General features: G+C 37.7%; 1 protein-coding gene across 1 annotated transcript in view; it reads right to left on the reverse strand.

The window, feature by feature from the left end:
• LOC149941141 (cytosolic carboxypeptidase 6-like) overlaps nt 1-19,235 on the reverse strand; it is a 384,878-nt gene that overhangs the window by 161,021 nt on the left and 204,622 nt on the right. Inside the window, exon 4 of the mRNA XM_090179425.1 lies at nt 5,291-5,385. Within this exon, the coding sequence (XP_090035551.1) occupies nt 5,291-5,385 (95 nt within the window). The remainder of the gene's footprint in view (nt 1-5,290; nt 5,386-19,235) is intronic.

A 19,235-nucleotide genomic window follows, 5' to 3' on the forward strand; every position in this document is an offset into this window, starting at 1 on the left:
AGGGTGGAGACATAGAAGTTATATTAATTTTCCCTTGCTGGATTTACTAAGGACCATATGGTAACAACCTGCAAATAGCGCATCTGAAACAGATTACACAAACTGATTTTCGGAGACATTGCGCAATAATGGTTTAATAATAATAATAATAATAATAATAATAATAATAATAATAATAATGATAATAATGAATGAATGAATGAATGAACGTGGGGTTTATTGTGTAACAAAACAATCCTGGTTACAAGATCAGCTAGTTGATACACATTTTAACAAATGAGAAAAATATACAATGGTGAAAATATTGACATAAATACATTTTTATGAAAATGTACAGCAATAGATAAATAGTATGGAAGTAAAAGTTATAAATTTTCTATGTCTGACAATTTACAGCTAAATAGGTCTAGTTTGTGCATATAGTTATTTGCAGTTTTTTGTAGACGGTTTAGTGGGTTAAGGCTAGTATACAGTGTGTTGAATATTTGCTTATTTCTTAGCTTGTAGTTTGGTACAGATATGTTTAGATTAGAAACAATATTTTCACTGGCCACTCTATTATTAAGTATCTTAAAGAAAAATTTTAATTCGGTTTTATCTCGAAATTGTGCTAAGGTATTAATACTAAGGTCAGTAAGAATTTTTCCATAATTATAATTGTGGGATTTTAAAAAGTTGGTGTGAAGATATTCAACAAATTTCTTTTGTATATTTTCTACGCCATGCAAAAGGTATGGGCTGCACCCACCCCAAGCTAGTGAACCGTACATGGCCCTAGATCTAACTAAACTCTTGTATAAGAAAACAAGTGTTTTTCAGAATTAATTTTTTGCAGAGTTTCAGAATGACGCCCAGCAACCTCCTACAGCTGTTAACGGTAAACTGAATATGTTCCCTGAAGTATAAACCCACGTCCAGGAACACGCCAAGGTCTTTAATAGAAGATTTTCTAGGTATTGAACTGTTGCCAATTTTAAAGTTATACCTTAGGATATCAGTTTTTCGAGAGAACGACACCAGAGCGGATTTAGATGGATTTACCGGGAGGTTGTTTACTGCGCACCATTCTGAAACTAAATCAATGTCGTTCTGTAGAAGTTTACAATCATCAGGTTTTAAAATATGCTTGCAAATTTTGTGGTCATCCGCTAATCGAAATAGTGAGCAATTTTTAATAATGAACTGCGGGTCGTAAATATACATATTAAATAATAGCGGCCCTAACGACGATCCTTGAGGGACCCCCGTAGTGACACCGTAGGATACATCCGTTGTAACACCATTACATTATACGACATTGGATCTATCAGTCAAATAGTCGCCTAGCCAGCGCAGTAAGGTGCCGTGGATACCGAATTGGTCAAGTTTTTTAAGTAGTAAGGGGTGAGAGACTTTATCGAACGCTTTAGCAAGATCGAGGAAAATGACGTCATATTGTTGTTGGTTTTCTACAGCCCTTGAAGCTTCATTTAGAAAAGAGACGTGGTTAGTATCTACGCCTTTACCCCTTGAGAAACCATGTTGTGGAGAATTTGGAAAAGTGTTAAACCAATTTGAGATGTATTTATGAACAATATAATCGAAAATGTTAGCAAATATGCAAAGCAGGGATATAGGCCGGTAGTTCTTGGGATCGCCGGCGAACCCATTTTTAAAGATAGGACTGACAATTGAGGTTTTCCATAATGTCGGAAATATAGCAGTAGATATGGACAGGTTTAGTATGTGTTCCAACAGTGTTAGGTGAAGGTCACCGCAACCTTTCACTATGAATGCCGGAATAGAGTCAATTCCGGTGCTCAAACTTCATTTTAATTTTGTAATAGCCTCTTTAATATCAGATTGGTTCATTTTAATATTGTGAAAGGTGTCCGAAAAAAGTAAATTTTTATTGTAATCAAAGGGTTGGTCGGGTTTAGTGTTATCTATAGAAACTTTTGAAAAAATATAAGCGAATTCATTCGCGAGGTCAGTAGGGTTGATAATAAAATTTTGTCCTATCTTTAGGCGAATTTCCACGGGAGATCCTTTAAGGTTTTTGTTAACGTATCCCCAAAACATCCGAGGATGTTTCAGGGCCGTGTTGCGGATGTTTTCAGTATTAATTTTACCGTCTCTTCGAATAAGTTTTTTAGAGGCAGAACGTAAAGAGCTAAATTGTTCGTAATCCCTAACGTCCTTTGTACGGGTAAATTTCCCGTGGAAATATCTCTTTCGTTTCAGTGTGGCAATAAGTTCGGCGGAATACCAACAACGAAAATTTCTTATGAACTTTTTTAGGAATACAGGTATCCATGGCAGTTTTTACCGCACTGGTTAGAATGTCGACACAAATATTCACATCATTATGTTCACAGAACTCGGTCCAGTCAAAGTCCCGTAATAGGGTGTAGAGCTTATAGTAGTTTCCTTCGCGATAGTTTAAAGATTTTGATGCACGCGGTGCAGATTTATCAAGGTCAGCGAGGTAGTTTACATAGAATGGAGGGTGACGATAGTGCTTATCAACAAATGGTTCGTTCAATGGGGAAATATTTACAGAATTTACATTAGTAAGGCATAAGTCCAAAATATTGCCACAGTCGTTTTTTAGAGTGTTAATTTGCCTTAAATTACTCGCGTAGCAGATTTCAAAAATGTGATTCGCTTTAATTTTGGTACCATGACTGCATTCTAGATTACTAATAGTGGGCCAATCGAGCTTAGGTAGGTTAAAATCACCTAGTATGATGAGGTCCTGACTGAAATTATGGGCAAGTTCATCTCTAAAAATTTTATAATTATTTATTTGTTTTAATTCAGAGGTCAAGTTGTTCCGTAAAGTTATACCACGAGTTTTTGTAATTTTTGTGTTTAATTCAGAGCAGAACCTCCTAGTGTTAATATTAGACTAATTTTAGAACTAGTTTCAGGAAGAATTAGTTGTAGTAATACAATGAACCTTACTTTGCTCCAAAATGAAATAATACAATGAAATTGGTTATTTATATAATAATGAAATAAAGACAAAACAATATCGACAGAAAAAGATTAAAAAATGTAATAAATAAATTTATCGTGATTAGTGTGTCACCTGATATATAAATTAGAAGATTTGGTTGTTAAAGGAAAAGTCCAGGTTGGGTAAAACTTGGGTCTATTTGAAAGATCATGTTTAAATAAACTCAAAAATATCAGTCGTAAAATTGTATCTTTTTTTAATGACGAGAAATTAATTTTTAAACGAGCGAAATTTACCGCCAAGTGAGCTGCCATTTTTTGTTTCGGGGTGACGTTTTAGGACTTTAATCACGCGCTGTTTGCGCCATAACAGGCTTTAACAGCGCTCTGTTCCCCGCGCGCGCTTGCTCCGCGTGCGGTCTGCGGAGGGAAGGCAAAAGAAAATGGCAGATCGCTTGGCGGTAAATTTCGCTCGTTTAAAAATTAATTTATCGTCATTAAAAAAAGATACAATTTTACGACTGATATTTTTGAGTATATTTAAACATGATCTTTCAAATAGACCCAAGTTTTACCCAACCTGGACTTTTCCTTTAAGTCATCATTAAATAACGTCTGAAACTCATAATTTTGTCTTTGTCATTTAGTTTGATTTTAGCTTTAACAATGGTCAGTCAGTCCATTTATTGAGCGATCTGGTATTGGAAAACTATTGGATCTCGAGCAACTTAATTCGGAGAGTGAACAAACTAAATAACTTTGTTCGTTTTTATACCATTCGGTTTTCACGTTATCGCATTTTCGACGGTAAAAAGGGATTGTTACGGGTTTATCGAAGGTTAATATTTTACGATAGTTTCGTAAACCGCGAAACTTAAAGTTTCCCTTTAAGCCGCGCAAATGCCCGTTCCCTATTATAAGTAGCCCTTTTTCCGAGAAATAGGGCTTACAGCCTTACCATTCGGGAATTTAAGGTTGGCCTACGGGCTAGACGTAAAACGAAAACAAAGAAAAACAACGTTAAAATGGGCTTCGTTCTTCAAAGCGGAAGGTCTTCTTCCAACGACTATGCGGCCCTGTAAGCCGTTTTTGCAGATTCAGATTTGTAGATCTAAGTGACTTTCCGTTAACCCGAACCGCTATATAACAATGGTCCCAGGAATCGAAGCCAGAAAAGAGAGAGGAAAAACAGTTTTTTCGGTGGCTCGGAGGAGAAGGGGAACCTAGGGTCATCCATTAGCCTTTTTCCCTTCTCACGTCAGTCGCTCTACTCGGAACCGAGCATTTGTTCTCATTTTTCTAACTAAAAGAGCGCCTGGCAAAAAACAATCAAAGAAAGTAGGATAGAGTGGGGGGAGCTAAAAACAAAGAGGAACTGCGCCCTTAACCGTTTTATCCCGCCGTTCCATCCTGGGCCAATAGCGAGTTTAAGCCTAGGCCCCGAACCGTAGCTACTCGATGCCCCCTCGTTAGGCCTAATCGTTTCGGAGCTACCGGCACTTTTCCAAATCGCGTCCCCGCATCTAGAACGCTCCCATTTATAGCTCGTGTCCCAAAAATACTTCCAGAGTCCTACCATTACGATTCCCTTCACTCGCACCCGCAGTCCGTACCTTCCCGCCCGGTTTTGGATTTAACTGCGGACTAAGCCTAGTCTTAAACTTATTTATATCCGCTTCGGTCGACGTAATCTCGCGCCACCCTCCCTCACTTCCCCCCTGGCGGTACCCCTTTGCCCCTCGACCATCGGCCGTCGTCTCGCGTGGTACAAAGTGCGCCGAGAGATGTCACGGAAAATGGTGGTCCGCGCGGGCGCCGGGCAAAAAATAAGTCATGTATTGCCTATTAATTAATTTTATCGGTCTCGGAGGGCTGCATTCCTCGTAATGGTTGATATTAATGGTGAAAATCTAGCTCTTTTCCCCCCATATACGGACCTTCCTTTTTTTGCGGGTGACGCGGGGAAGGCCAATCGTTAAGAGAAGCTAAATGGCTCTGAGCGCCTTTTTAGCCGATTACAGTTTCGTTTCTCTTTCATTTCTTTCTCCGACACGTATATATGTACCGACCGCTGCCGGGATACGGTCGACTAGCGAAGCCCTGGTGGAAAATTGCTTCAATTCCACGAACAAAAAATAATAAAATTGAATTTCGTTTTTCATCCCCATCTTTTATTAATTTTTAGCAATATCGTTTTCTTAATGATTAATTTATTATCTTTGTCGTTTCGAAACTATTTGTTATAACTAGAACATTTTTCAATTTTTTTTCGGTCGAAATAAGCTAATTTAAATCGATTGTCGTAATTTAACGATCGATCGAAATCGAATGATATAACGTATAGACTTACCATTTGGGTCTCATAACGGATCTGACAACTGGAGTGAATCCTTCGTGGAACAACGGTAAATACTTGCTGAAGTTTACGATGGTGAAGACCACTCTCTGAAATCACGTAATTAAAAGTTCATTAAATTTAATACGCCTCGAAAAAGGAAAAGTGGCGTTTAGGGAACGTCGTAGTTATTGGCGTTAAGTTATAACCCCTCCTTCCCCGGAATCGATAGGTCGCCGATGCTGGAATCATCATTAGGCGCGCGCCTTTTATTACCAACTATGGAGCCATTACTTTTAATATGGCCGCGCTCTAAAATTAAACTTCACGGACAGCTTGCCTTTAATTCGTCCTCGGAGCGCCCCCTAATATCAATAATGGGAAGCTCGATGAAAAGACGCGAGCGCCGCGGCGTAGAAGGGGGAAGAGCTGTTAATTTTGATTATAAACGGGGATGACCTCGAGAATTTACGGTATAATAGAAACTCGTATTAATATCTTCTCTTCTGGCAATTAACAATAAAGGTATACCTTGATACTAGAGAGGCTGAGGCGGCGGTAGCCAAAATAATGATAGGTCCACCATTCGGACGCCCCTCTCGACTAAAACTCTTCCCGAGTTGATATAAACCCCGCGTGGTGCATACGCGGTCAGCCTTAATAACAAACTTCTGGTAAATGGTTGGTTGCGGGGGTGGGTGGAGTGAACTCTTATCGAGTCTTTGCCCCCCGACATCAACTCCGCGAGTTTAGCGGTTAGTCGTCCCCAAACTGTACGTGGCTAAATTTATATAAATCCATACCTTCCAGCGGTCATTGTGTAAATTCGGTAAAAATTTCCCTTCTATATGAAAATTTTCTAAATTATTAAACCTTTATCCTTTATAGTTCTTTCATCTCCGGGATATTATAGGTTGTAAAGGCGTCCTTTTAACTATACTGACAAGTTCAACGCGACTACCCTCGTTTACGTCGGTACGATAAGCGAATTTTAATTGACAGCGAATGTAAAAGGCGTTTATCCCCGTTGAATTACGTGGATGCTACGAATAACGATACTTCGAACGCTCTCGTCTCTAACGGCTAAATTTCAATATTAAATCGTATAAAAGGGAGACTTTGGAACAAGCGAGACTCCGCGTTGCCATTTAGACTCTCTCTCTCCCAAATGGAACGTTAAAATCAACATTTCGAATTCATCATTTTAATATACACGGTGCTCTTAGAAGGTAGCGAGGAAGCGGCGCCGGTTATGAATCCGAACGTGAATTTAGTGAAGGATGACGCGGGGAAATATGATATTATATTAGCGCCGAGAGATGGGGTGGAAAAGGACAAATCTACGTTGGAATATCTAGCGCTCCGTAAGGCTCCTACGCTCCCGTTTCTCCGCCTTGATTCGGCAGAGGGAGGATCTCTCTCTTTTCTAAACTGGCTTTTAATCAGAGTTTCCGTTGCATAATTAACCCTTAAAGAAGAGCGCGTTGCTGGAAGGGAAAGTCAGACGAAAGGGGAGGCTGGGATGCTTGAAAGCGAAAACGGGTATTGTCTATTTAGTCCGCCCCTTTCACCCCATCGGACCGTCGTTGGATGAGGAATCGCATTCAAGATTGAGGCGACCTAAAATACGGTCGACAAAAGCTCCCCGTAGATGGAGCTGACTGTGTTTTGAAAGGACCGAACGAGGCTGAAAGGGAACAGTCCCTCCATTCGGACTGCGAAGTTGCCTTAGTCAAAGAGCCGAATCATTTTCGTCTATTTTTAAGCCTATATGACCCAGACTCGCGCGATCACGTCGGTTGACGTTACTCTCAAACCGGCGCCTTTGTAAACTTTACCCCGACATTCGGGCTTTTAATACAACACGCGGTTATTTTAAATTCAACGTGGATAGACGGTTGTAAAAAACTTCGTGGCACGAGCCCTTCCAAAGGAAATATCTTCGTTAAAAGAGTCCCCGCTTCTTTTGAAAGAGAAGGGAGTTGGCTTCGTTAACCGCGGGGTTCATTTTCAATTTGTTTAATTAATAAAAGATAATTTTGCTCGGGGGTCCAACCGGTACTCTTTTATTTTCTTAGGGGTCTCTCTTTCTCCGTGTTCCGTACAAGCTGAAGCGTCCTTCTCAGTTTTGATGCCTCGCTGTACCAGCCTTATACTTTTTCTTACGAGACAATGAGCGGTATATATTCAGGCGTGGGCTAAACTCCGCTAAAAATACGGAAGCGAACAAAAAGAGTCTCTAAGGGCTCTTTTTCTTTTACCAAATTAAAATTTCACCGGGCTTAAAGGCGTATTTTCATTCCAGAACGCGCTAAATACAGACATCTTGATTTTCCTTCAATTCCGCTATTTATATTTACGATGTTTACAATATTCCGCGTGATTATTTTTGTTATTTCTTAAAGGAGAACGGTCAAGCTTTAACCAGTTAGATAGCCCTATAGCCCATTAAAAACTAAAATTTAAGGTGAAAACCGCATAAAAAAATATTGAGCGGTTAACTTTTAATAAAATAAAGAAATTTCGGGAAATCGAAAAGCGCGCGTCCGCCGCGACACCCGGTGAGAAGTCGGTGAGACAGAAAAACAACGTAAAAGCGCGCGCTGCTGAAGACGCGAAATATTTGTTTTGCACGCGCGGCGCGTTCCAGTCATAAGAGACTTAAGCCTAAATTGCGCGATTTTAAAAGTTAGGATAGTTCGCAAATCGCTCATACGGGGTTAGGGGCGCTGGCGGCAGCCCCTAAGATGGCGGCGAAAATTCAAACCCAAACACCTGGCGTTATTTTTCGTTTCCACTTCTTGGGCCAAAAGTTATTTTTTCAAGACAAAAAAAGGTACGTGTTAGTATATTGAACGTCTTGTTTATCTTTTGATACGGAAATAAGGCCGTATTTGGAAAAGCTTGACCGTTCCCCTTTAAATTACCGTAAGAACAATCCGGGTAATTGTGGGCAAATTCCGCGCATCAATTAAAATATTCAAATTGATACATTTATATACGAGTATATTTCAGATTAACTTTGAACTGAAAAGTTATCAACTTTGATACCTAAAATCTCCTAGGATTTCCCAGAAAATCGGCTAATTTTGAGCATAAACAAACATAATTTCGGGCCTTAGGCAAAACTCCATAAATGGGGCCTTATAAAAGCATTTTTGCTATTTTTAAATATTCCATAGCTGAAACCAGAACACTTCTCAAGGCACTTTATTTGCGTATTAAATTAGATTTGAACTATAGCAGGATCTTGAAATATTCGGTTTGTCTAAAAATTAATTTAAATTAAAGTGTTCGCGTATCGCTATCTTATTTCGAAATCCAGGTAACTCGAAATATTCGGTTTGTCTAAAAATTAATTTAAATTAAAGTGTTCGCGTATCGCTATCTTATTTCGAAATCCAGGTAACTCGAAATATTCGGTTTGTCTAAAAATTAATTTAAATTGAAGTGTTCGCGTATCGCTATCTTATTTCGAAATCCAGGTAACTCGAAATATTCGGTTTGTCTAAAAATTAATTTAAATTAAAGTGTTCGCGTATCGCTATCTTATTTCCAAATCCAGGTAACTCGAAATATTCGGTTTGTCTAAAAATTAATTTAAATTAAAGTGTTCGCGTATCGCTATCTTATTTCCAAATCCAGGTAACTCGAAATATTCGGTTTGTCTAAAAATTAATTTAAATTAACGTGCCAAAATTTATAAAAAACATCTTAGAGTGTTAAATGTTTTTTAGTGTGAAATATTATTTATTTGTGAAATATTTTTAGAGCGTGAAATATTTTTTAGTTGTGAAATATTTTTTATAGTCTGAAATATTTTTTAGAGTTGTGAAATATTTTTTAAATACTTGTGAAATATTTTTTAGAGTGTGAAATATTTTTTAAATTTTTGTTAAATATTTTTTAGATACTTGTGAAATATTTTTAGATACAAGTTAAATAATACTTTTTAGATACAAGTTAAATAATAATTTTTAGATACAAGTTAAATAATAATTTTTAGATACAAGTTAAATAATACTTTTTAGATACAAGTTAAATAATACTTTTTAGATACAAGTTAAATAATACTTTTTAGATACAAGTTAAATAATACTTTTTAGATACAAGTTAAATAATACTTTTTAGATACAAGTTAAATAATATTTAGAGTGTTAAATAAACTCAGTTACAAAATAGACATATTTCTTAAAACATGCATGTCTGATTACGGTCCCTTTGAAATAGTGCGCCCTGGGCAATTGTACATTTTGATTAGACGGTAATACGACCCTCCGATCAACTTTATATAAGAAACCAAGCAAATATGAGCGGGAAATATACTAAACTTGAGTATCAAAATGACTTAACGTTAATGTTCTGAAATGTTTTTAATAATAGTGAATTCCACGTATAGCGCTTTGGTTTCTGCCACTCGATGTCTTCATCTTTCGAGAGTCATCGAAACTTCTCGAACCTGGGCATAGAATACAATCCCGTAGAACTGTTTCAACGGGGTCGCTGCTATGCTAATCAAGAGTCTCTTAGGCAGTATTGCTAAAAGCTTTAATTTTCGATGTGAACTAGACGTTTGTCCGCTTCGTGAAATAAGTGAACCCCGTCAAAGTCGCGACGGTGCTTCTCATCAATGGATTTTCATGTTTACGCCAAGCCAAATGGCGCGAGAGTTTGTTAGAGAGTCAGTTCCTTCATTTATAATTTATGAACTGCTGACTTATTTACTAATTACATATTTAATTCCATATTTGACACTAAATGTTAATAAATAAATGCTGGGAAAAGTACTAAAATAATATTTTTTTTAGGTAAGCTAATACCTTATAGCTAGACAGTCACTTTTAATCAAGAGTGATGGTAAGCCCTTCATGCCACGCGAGCCAAGGAATCTCTACACCTACAAGTTAGTATTACCGTTAACCTCTACACGATTTTTATGCAAAGTGGAAACCGAAGAACTCGCGCAATATTCTTTGGAGATAACTTGCAAACTCACTACACACGTGAGTTGTTGAGAGTTTTTACCAAATTTCAAGTGCTTGCATCTGATTCTCAGATAATATTGGCGTTATCTGACCAAAGAAGATAATTATTATAAATAAGATATCAGATAATCTGAATTTACGTTCAGATTTTATCAGATCAGTTAATACGGGAAAAAATTCAAACCAGATAGATTAAGCCATATCTAATCTGACCGACCGAAGGTGAGCAAATATAAGATGCCTCAGAGTTATCAAATTTGAATATCACCCAATTTTTTATTTCAAAATGTTCATTACTATTCATTTCAAATTACTGAATCTGATCGGAAGACTTATAGCAGATCAGATCAGATCAATTACATAGGATAATGAATCAGATACAATTCAGTATAAAAGATTGGTTTGATCTGGCTAACTGATGAACCTGATCAGGGGGCCGTTGGAAGCTCTACCAGTGCCACAAGCTAAAAACGAAAGTAGTAACTACTCCGCTCCACACTACCACTGTCAATTCGTAACTTTCTTAGATAAAGGTGTGCATCTGTCAATATTATACAAATCTTGATGATGATCTGTGGTGTGGCGGAGTGGTTAGCACTTTCGCCTCGCAGCGAGAGCAGCCGGGTTCGATCCCAACTTGTGGCACTGGGTGGCACTGGGTGAAAACTCGGATCAACTCCGCGTTGAGTTTGCAAGTTCTCTCCCACTGGTTTATGGGGTTTTCGGTTTCCCCTTCCATAAAAGCTTGTTGAGGTTAACGGTAATATTTTGTGTATTAGGAGCTGTTGGTTCGCAGGGCTTGCCACCACCGTCCTACGCGTTGTAACCCGGCCACCTGAATAATTGGCTTCAAAAGATGCTTGATGACTTAGGCCTAAGGTGGTGCTTTGGGTATTAGCCTAGCTGATTATTCTTATTATTCTTATTCTGTTAGTAGGTAATTTTATGATACGTATAAGTTAAAAGTGTGCTAATTTGGTTTATTTCTGCTCGGTTTTCTTTCCAGCAGTGTATTTTCCGCGGAATTATTTCAAATTATTATTTTTCGTAAAAATAATATTTGGATTATTTATTTCTACGGATGGGAACATTTTTTTTAACTTCATCCGACACACTTATGAAACATCGTATTGAAAATTTATGATCATGGTGACTTAATATATTACCCTTTCTGACATTTCTGTGTCTATCTCGTAATGCTTGCGCCTGAAAATAATAAATTCATGACGAAACAACATCTATTGAAACTTTAATAGTTTAAACTTTGGAAAAGTTTAATTCGTAAAGTATAGGTCAAATTGGCCTACTATAAGCCCCTACAAACGTCGCGACCACCGCTGAGCTTCGCGGGTAAGCCCGCATTGTTCGTTATTCTTTTTACACTTTACTTCGACAGAAAACCTTCGACGTTATTTCTGGAGAAAACTTGAACACGGCGTAGCGTTTACCATCTTCTCGCCTTTGATTTTAACGTCGGGTAACGTTAAGGTCGTGTATAAGCGTAACGGCGTTGGAAAGCCTATTTGGGAGCCCAGAAACAATGACAGCTCCGAAAGTCTTGGAAATAGAACCGCGAACAAACAGAGCGCGGGAGGGAACCCGGAGGAGGGGTACACGGTAAAGAGCATCCTTTATCCGTCTTTTTAATCCCCGGGAACAAAGAAAATCCGGTCGGCGCTCTCTTCCTCCTTAAGCCGTTTCGCCCACCATTTCTCGCGCATCCCGCCCTAATCTTAAATTTCCAGATCAGCCCTTCGTCTTAAAGGAGATCTATCGTTATTGATATTGGCCTCAACCTGATCTATTTTAAGACCACCAAAAGCATTCATTTTCTGCCGCACGCGATATATTCTCCATTATATGATGCAATATATTTATTTATATTTATATATACATTCTTTTTGACTGCCCTTTCACTGACTTGAACAACGATATCATTAATTGGCGTGCCCATCGCAACAATGACCCTTTAGCTGAGGTTTTGGGCCTATCGGAGAAACCCTGGGACTCTGACATAGTTTTAAATATTAAGTGGAAGCGTCAAAAGAATACTTAATTTTAATACTTAATTTTAATTCACAATCTGCAGTTCCTATGTACTGGGCATATTAATTAACTATATTAACAATTGTACTTAACCCAATTTTACTTTTTAATGTTTAATTTTTAATTTTTGCTTTGTTTACGTTTATTTGTGTAATTTTTGTTTTATTCTTGCTGAGCTCCACTACGGAGCCGCTCTGTTCCAAAAGAGTGTATTTTCATACGGCAATAAATAACCTATAACCTATATATATTTGACGTTCGATGAATTTATTAATTTATATTTATAGCTGGGATAAATTGACATTTTAAATGAATTTGCGATTGGTGATTTCAATGATAAAAATTACTTTCAAAATGTGTTCAAAATGAAATGTTTTGGTTGAAGAAAAAATATGAATAACCAGAAATTTAACATAAATCCCTTTTGGTATCTTTTTTTCTCTTATAGCTTACTTAGGACGAGCAGACGTTGAAATTTGAAAAGACCTAAAAATGGATAGAAAAGTGGACATTTTCTCGTTTTCTCAGATAAGCAATTCAAGAAGAACTGTTATGAAAATCGTCCATTCCGATAATACTACAGACTAGCAGACGACAGGATGTTCAAGGCCAGCCTGGATTGTTACGCCCGTATTGATCCGTCTGCTCTCGTGAAAGTTACACGCTTTTAAAGATAAGAGGAGTATGAAGTTAGATACTTCGTTCTGTCTGAAGGACATTATTATAATAATGATAAAGCAAACGACGGGATAATCGTAATTTTCAAGGCCGAATTAATCAATTAATTCTCGCGATTGTTATACGCATTTTAAGAATATATGTAGTTTTACAGGTTGCGCCATGGGCTCGAACCCAACATGTATTAATTAACTAAAGGATGCACCTCAACGTCAAAATACAGTTAGCTTAGTAGTTCGAAAGCCACCTGGCGGAATATGTTGCACCCAACAGAACCATCACCATGGTTATGAACAGATATATTGTTTGAAATCCACTTCCACAAGGTTTAGCGTTACCATGGGGATAGAAAGAGGAGACGTTGAACGAAAACAAATGCGAACGCGGTGTAGAAATCTACGGTTTGAGGTACATCCTTTAGCGAAACTAGTTAATTACGAGGGGATGATCACTCTGCGTAATCGGTGTACAGAGCCGTACCTTTGACTGTACTAATGGGATTACGCGTAATCTTTGAAGTCCCTGCCTTTGGCAGTGGTAATCTAAGTGTAATCCGGTGTACAGACTTTCTAAGAGTGGTTAGCCCCTCGGTTAATTATTCCAATGGCGCAATTCGTTCGTAAATTAATCACAATCTCGCGGTAGCTGAAAGCAAATGTGACGCGAGTCGAGATACGATAAACTTTATACTAAACTAGCTGAACCCGGCAGACGTTGTCCTGCCAGTGTATATTTGTTTGTTAATGTGGAAAAATGAAAGATAACTCCTACTAATAACGTTTCATTATTTTTATTGCTATAAATTGATGATGAACTATATACATTTTTTTAATAATAATTCACGTGAATGATCTATATTTTTGACTATTCTATTCGCTATGTAATCGAACTAACTTAAAATTCTGATTTGGTGCATAGATGTACAGATTGAACGGTATAAAAGTTGATGCACTTCAGCGCCATCTAGTGGCAAGTTATAGAAAAATGGACGGCGCGAAAATATTATCCGTGTTCAAATATCTATGTATACCAATTTCCATGGCGATCGGTTTTACGGTATAGAAGTTTATGCGCTGCAGCGCCATCTAGTGGCGAGTTAAAGTACAATGGATAGCGTAAAAACCTTCTCCATGAAAAAACATTTAGATTTGCCAACTTTCATAGTGATCGGTCAAACACGGTTGCAGTTTATCATCTTATACATTATACCACCATCCATTTTTATATATATAGATTAGAATCCTTGATTGGTTTTACATTCATTCGACCACGAATCTATTCCTTTGAAAAGATAATATGTGGTTTCAGTTTTCATGATTCTTGAAGATCAACCTAGCCTAAACGGAGATAGAGGCTGTGATAGTACCAGTAGAAAAGGGGAAATATTACACGAGGAGCGTGGTTTTTCCTGTGGTAATGACCAGGCGAACAGGGTGCTGGCTACATATTCTTGCTCTGACGCATTATTTAATTTTTAATATATTTTTATCCTCTTATTTGTATATATCCATTATTAGATTATCATTGTTATGTATTTATTTCTTCTTAGGGAAGAATATGTTGAGAAGATTTTCAGCTACCCTTCACACTCTAATGCTTGTTTTCCACTAGCGCGCGTCATAATGTTATTTTCTTAACGCGCGTAAAAACGTTTGAACGTTTCAAAGCTGAGAAACGCGTCGTTGCGCGCGCCAGTGGAAAACAAGCTTTATGCTTGTTTTCCACTGGCGCGCGCAACGACGCGTTTCTCAGCTTTGAAACGTTCAAACGTTTTTACGCGCGTAAAGAAAATAACATTATAACGTGCGCTAGTGGAAAACAAGCTTAACAGTAAACTCCTGTTGAGCTAGAAATAGTTTCAGATTCACTCTAGCGCTACTAGCTTTTCAGTTTTCATCCGCGCTTGTATTTTGTGCTAGTTGCGTGCGCTTGCGGATTTAGATTGGGAGTTGTTCCGAGTTTTCACCCAGTGCACAAGTTGGAATCGAACCCGACTCCTCTTGCTGCAAGGCGAAAGAGCTAACCACCATACCAGCCTACCTTAGCGCCTAAAACTTTCGTAGATACTCTATCTAATGGGCCTTGACTATAAAGCCGGGTTTATGAAAACTTTTAGCGTGTAAAAATTTGGAAATAGTTCAAAATTCACGCTAGAGTGCTACTAGCTTTTCAGTTTTCATCCGCGCTTGTATTTTGTGCTAGTTGCGAGCGTCTATCAAATCCTACTAGACATTTTAACGCGCAAGTAAAACTTTCAAGCAGGACGTCTGCCCATGGGAAAGTGGTTTATTTGTAAAATTTACCAGTATTACTAGTAGCCTACAATGGAAACCAGTGCGAAATTGACAAAGAAACAAACAAAAGAAAATAAAAACCAGAACAAAGAAATCGAAGGGATTGATAAGATAGAAGTCAATTATTTGGAATCGTCATTTGAAAGAGCATCACGACCTTATTTGTTTACATTTCTATGCAAAAACGGAAAAATGCAGAGGTCACTATGAACGCAACAAGCTACCAATCCACGGCTTTGAAAACGGAAAGCGAGTAGGTGGCGGTTTCACCGCGAAATAAAAATATCTCAATCTTTTCGTTTACGCGCTACAAGCTATTATGAACACCCTGCTTAAGTATTAATTAATACGTTACTCTTGTTTATCTCAACTAGTTAATTTTAGATTTGCCTGACTTTTGCTTTGTAAAGCTATGGTACCTGGTACCTTAGACCATCGGTTCCCAAAAGATGTTCGGCGGAGAATTCGCAGCGCGGCCATATTTGTTTGTGTCAAGAGTCTTTTAAGATAAGTAAAAATATTAGTTGGGGTTCCACCAGAATTAGGTGGACAATTTAGGGTTCCATAGCAAAAACTAATTGGGAACCGCTGCCTTAGACTAATACGACGACAACTATACCACGAGCAAAATAATTTCCAAGCAAAGGAGAATATTAAACAGCGTAAAATCGTGGTGAAAAAAGTGGATTCAATAGTAACACTTTCAGTCAGAAGGGAAAGCGACAAAGGCTTAGAACGGGCAGCTATAGACAATTCTGTTTTTATGATCCCTCTATTTTTCGAACAGAAGACTTCTCTTTATACACGTATCTCGCTTGTAATTTATATAACGCGAGGTATTTACCCGAGACACCCTCCGCGGACCTTTGTCTATACGGGAGGAAGGATGGGATATTGGATAGATCAACGTTGTCTCTCTCTCGCTCCTTTTCTTTCGATCCTTGAAATAACAACCGGGTTCAAATCCCCTTCCAGCACCTATAGAGATTTACGATTCTCAAGCTTTTCAACTAGCAGCGCCGTGATTGACAGTTCGGTCAAGCTCGCCAGAAAGAGTAAAGTCTACTCTGATAACCGTATGGCCTACCTTTCAGCTTAGATCAGTTTCAATCATATCCGAGAATAGAATTGAATTGAACTCTAGGAGACAGTAGGAACGGGGAAAAAAACTTAAAATGAGTATAGAGAAAAGATCTAATATTTTTCCCCACTTCCGTTATATGAGGGGCCATAAAGATTCTCAAAAATCCATCGAGGCGGAGAGGGCGACTGCGAGAGAATGTCTTGTGAAAAAAGCATTATGGTCGTCAGTTTTAGTTCCAATTTAGTTTCGACGTTTTTTTCTCCTCTACCATTATTTATCCCCCCCCCCCAAACCCCTCGGAGTCATATTTCACCGCACTACTTCCGTTCGTCTCACTCTCTTTCTCTCTTATATTTCTAATTTTCTTTTTTATTTTCCAAAGTTGAATACCCCTGCGTCGTAAATAGACCTTAAGTCTATCTCTCATTTCTCGACGAATATTGATATGTCTCCGCTATTTGCAATTTCGCCTCGGGATTAAAAGACAGAGGTTACATCCGCGACGTTGATAAGAATTTTTAATGGATCCTTATCGAAGGTTTCTGACTATTCTCAATTTCTGATGATAAGATTTCTTTCTAGGAAAACATTTTAGTATATTTTGGTAAATAATGAATTTGCTGGAAATAGGTTGTTTGTCGCTACTCTCCGAGTAGAGCTTCTTCGGGCTTTTTAACTAAATAAGAAGGAATAAAATTGTTTGCCAATATCTAAAAGAGTAAATTGTACATTATTCGTTATATCTACCAAGGATATAACAAGAATGATATTGGAAGGATCGCCATATCTACCAAGGATATTACAAGAATGATCTTGGAAGGATCGCCATATCTACCAAGGGTATTACAAGAATGATCTTGGAAGGATCGCCATATCTACCAAGGATATTACAAGAATGATCTTGGAAAGATCGCCATATCTACCAAGGATATTAAAAGAATGATCTTGGAAGGATCGCCATATCTACCAAGGATATTAAAAGAATGATCTTTCAAGGATCGCCATATCTACCAAGGATATTACAAGAATGATCTTAGAAGGATCGCCATATCTACCAAGGATATTACAAGAATGATCTTGGAAGGATTGTCATATCTACCAAGGATATAACAAGAATGATCTTGGAAGGATCGCCATATCTACCAAGGGTATTACAAGAATGATCTTGGAAGGATCGCCATATCTACCAAGGATATTACAAGAATTATCTTTCAAGGATCGCCATATCTACCAAGGATATAACAAAAATGATCTTGGAAGGATCACCATATCTACCAAGGATATTACAAGAATGATCTTGAGAGGATCGCCATATCTACCAAGGATATTACAAGACTGATCTTTCAAGGATCGCCATATCTACCAAGGATATTAAAAGAATGATCTTTCAAGGATCGCCATATCTACCAAGGATATAACAAAAATGATCTTGGAAGGATCACCATATCTACCAAGGATATTACAAGAATGATCTTGAGAGGATCGCCATATCTACCAAGGATATTACAAGACTGATCTTTCAAGGATCGCCATATCTACCAAGGATATTAAAAGAATGATCTTTCAAGGATCGCCATATCTACCAAGGATATAACAAAAATGATCTTGGAAGGATCACCATATCTACCAAGGATATTACAAGAATGATCTTGAGAGGATCGCCATATCTACCAAGGATATTACAAAAATGATCTTGGAAGGATCGCCATATCTACCAAGGATATTACAAGACTGATCTTTCAAGGATCGCCATATCTACCAAGGATATTACAAGAATGATCTTTCAAGGATCGCCATATCTACCAAGGATATAACAAAAATGATCTTGGAAGGATCACCATATCTACCAAGGATATAACAAGAATGATATTGGAAGGATCGCCATATCTACCAAAAATATAACAAGAATGATATTGGAAGGATCGCCATATCTACCAAGGATATAACAAGAATGATATTGGAAGGATCGCCATATCTACCAAGGATATTACAAGAATGATCTTGGAAGGATTGCCATATCTACCAAGGATATTACAAGACTGATCTTTCAACGATCGCCATATCTACCAAGGATATAACAAAAATGATCTTGGAAGGATCACCATATCTACCAAGGATATTACAAGACTGATCTTTCAAGGATCGCCATATCTACCAAGGATATTACAAGAATGATCTTAGAAGGATCGCCATATCTACCAAGCATATTACAAGAATGATCTTGGAAAGATCGCCATATCTACCAAGGATATTACAAGAATGATCTTAGAAGGATCGCCATATCTACCAAGGATATTACAAGAATGATCTTGGAAAGATCGCCATATCTACCAAGGATATTAAAAGAATGATCTTTCAAGGATCGCCATATCTACCAAGGATATTACAAGAATGATCTTAGAAGGATCGCCATATCTACAAAGGATATTACAAGAATGATATTTCAAGGATCGCCATATCTACCAAGGATATTACAAGAATGATCTTGGAAAGATCGCCATATCTACCAAGGATATTAAAAGAATGATCTTGGAAGGATCGCCATATCTACCAAGGATATTAAAAGAATGATCTTTCAAGGATCGCCATATCTACCAAGGATATTACAAGAATGATCTTAGAAGGATCGCCATATCTACAAAGGATATTACAAGAATGATCTTGAGAGGATCGCCATATCTACCAAGGATATTACAAGAATGATCTTGGAAGGATCACCATATCTACCAAGGATATAACAAGAATGATATTGGAAGGATCGCCATATCTACCAAGGATATTACAAGAATTATCTTTCAAGGATCGCCATATCTACCAAGGATATAACAAAAATGATCTTGGAAGGATCACCATATCTACCAAGGATATTACAA

Source organism: Leiobunum rupestre, chromosome 6, assembly GCF_980474605.1.
Source record: "Leiobunum rupestre chromosome 6, qqLeiRupe1.1.hap1, whole genome shotgun sequence".
Taxonomy (NCBI): domain Eukaryota; kingdom Metazoa; phylum Arthropoda; class Arachnida; order Opiliones; family Sclerosomatidae; genus Leiobunum; species Leiobunum rupestre.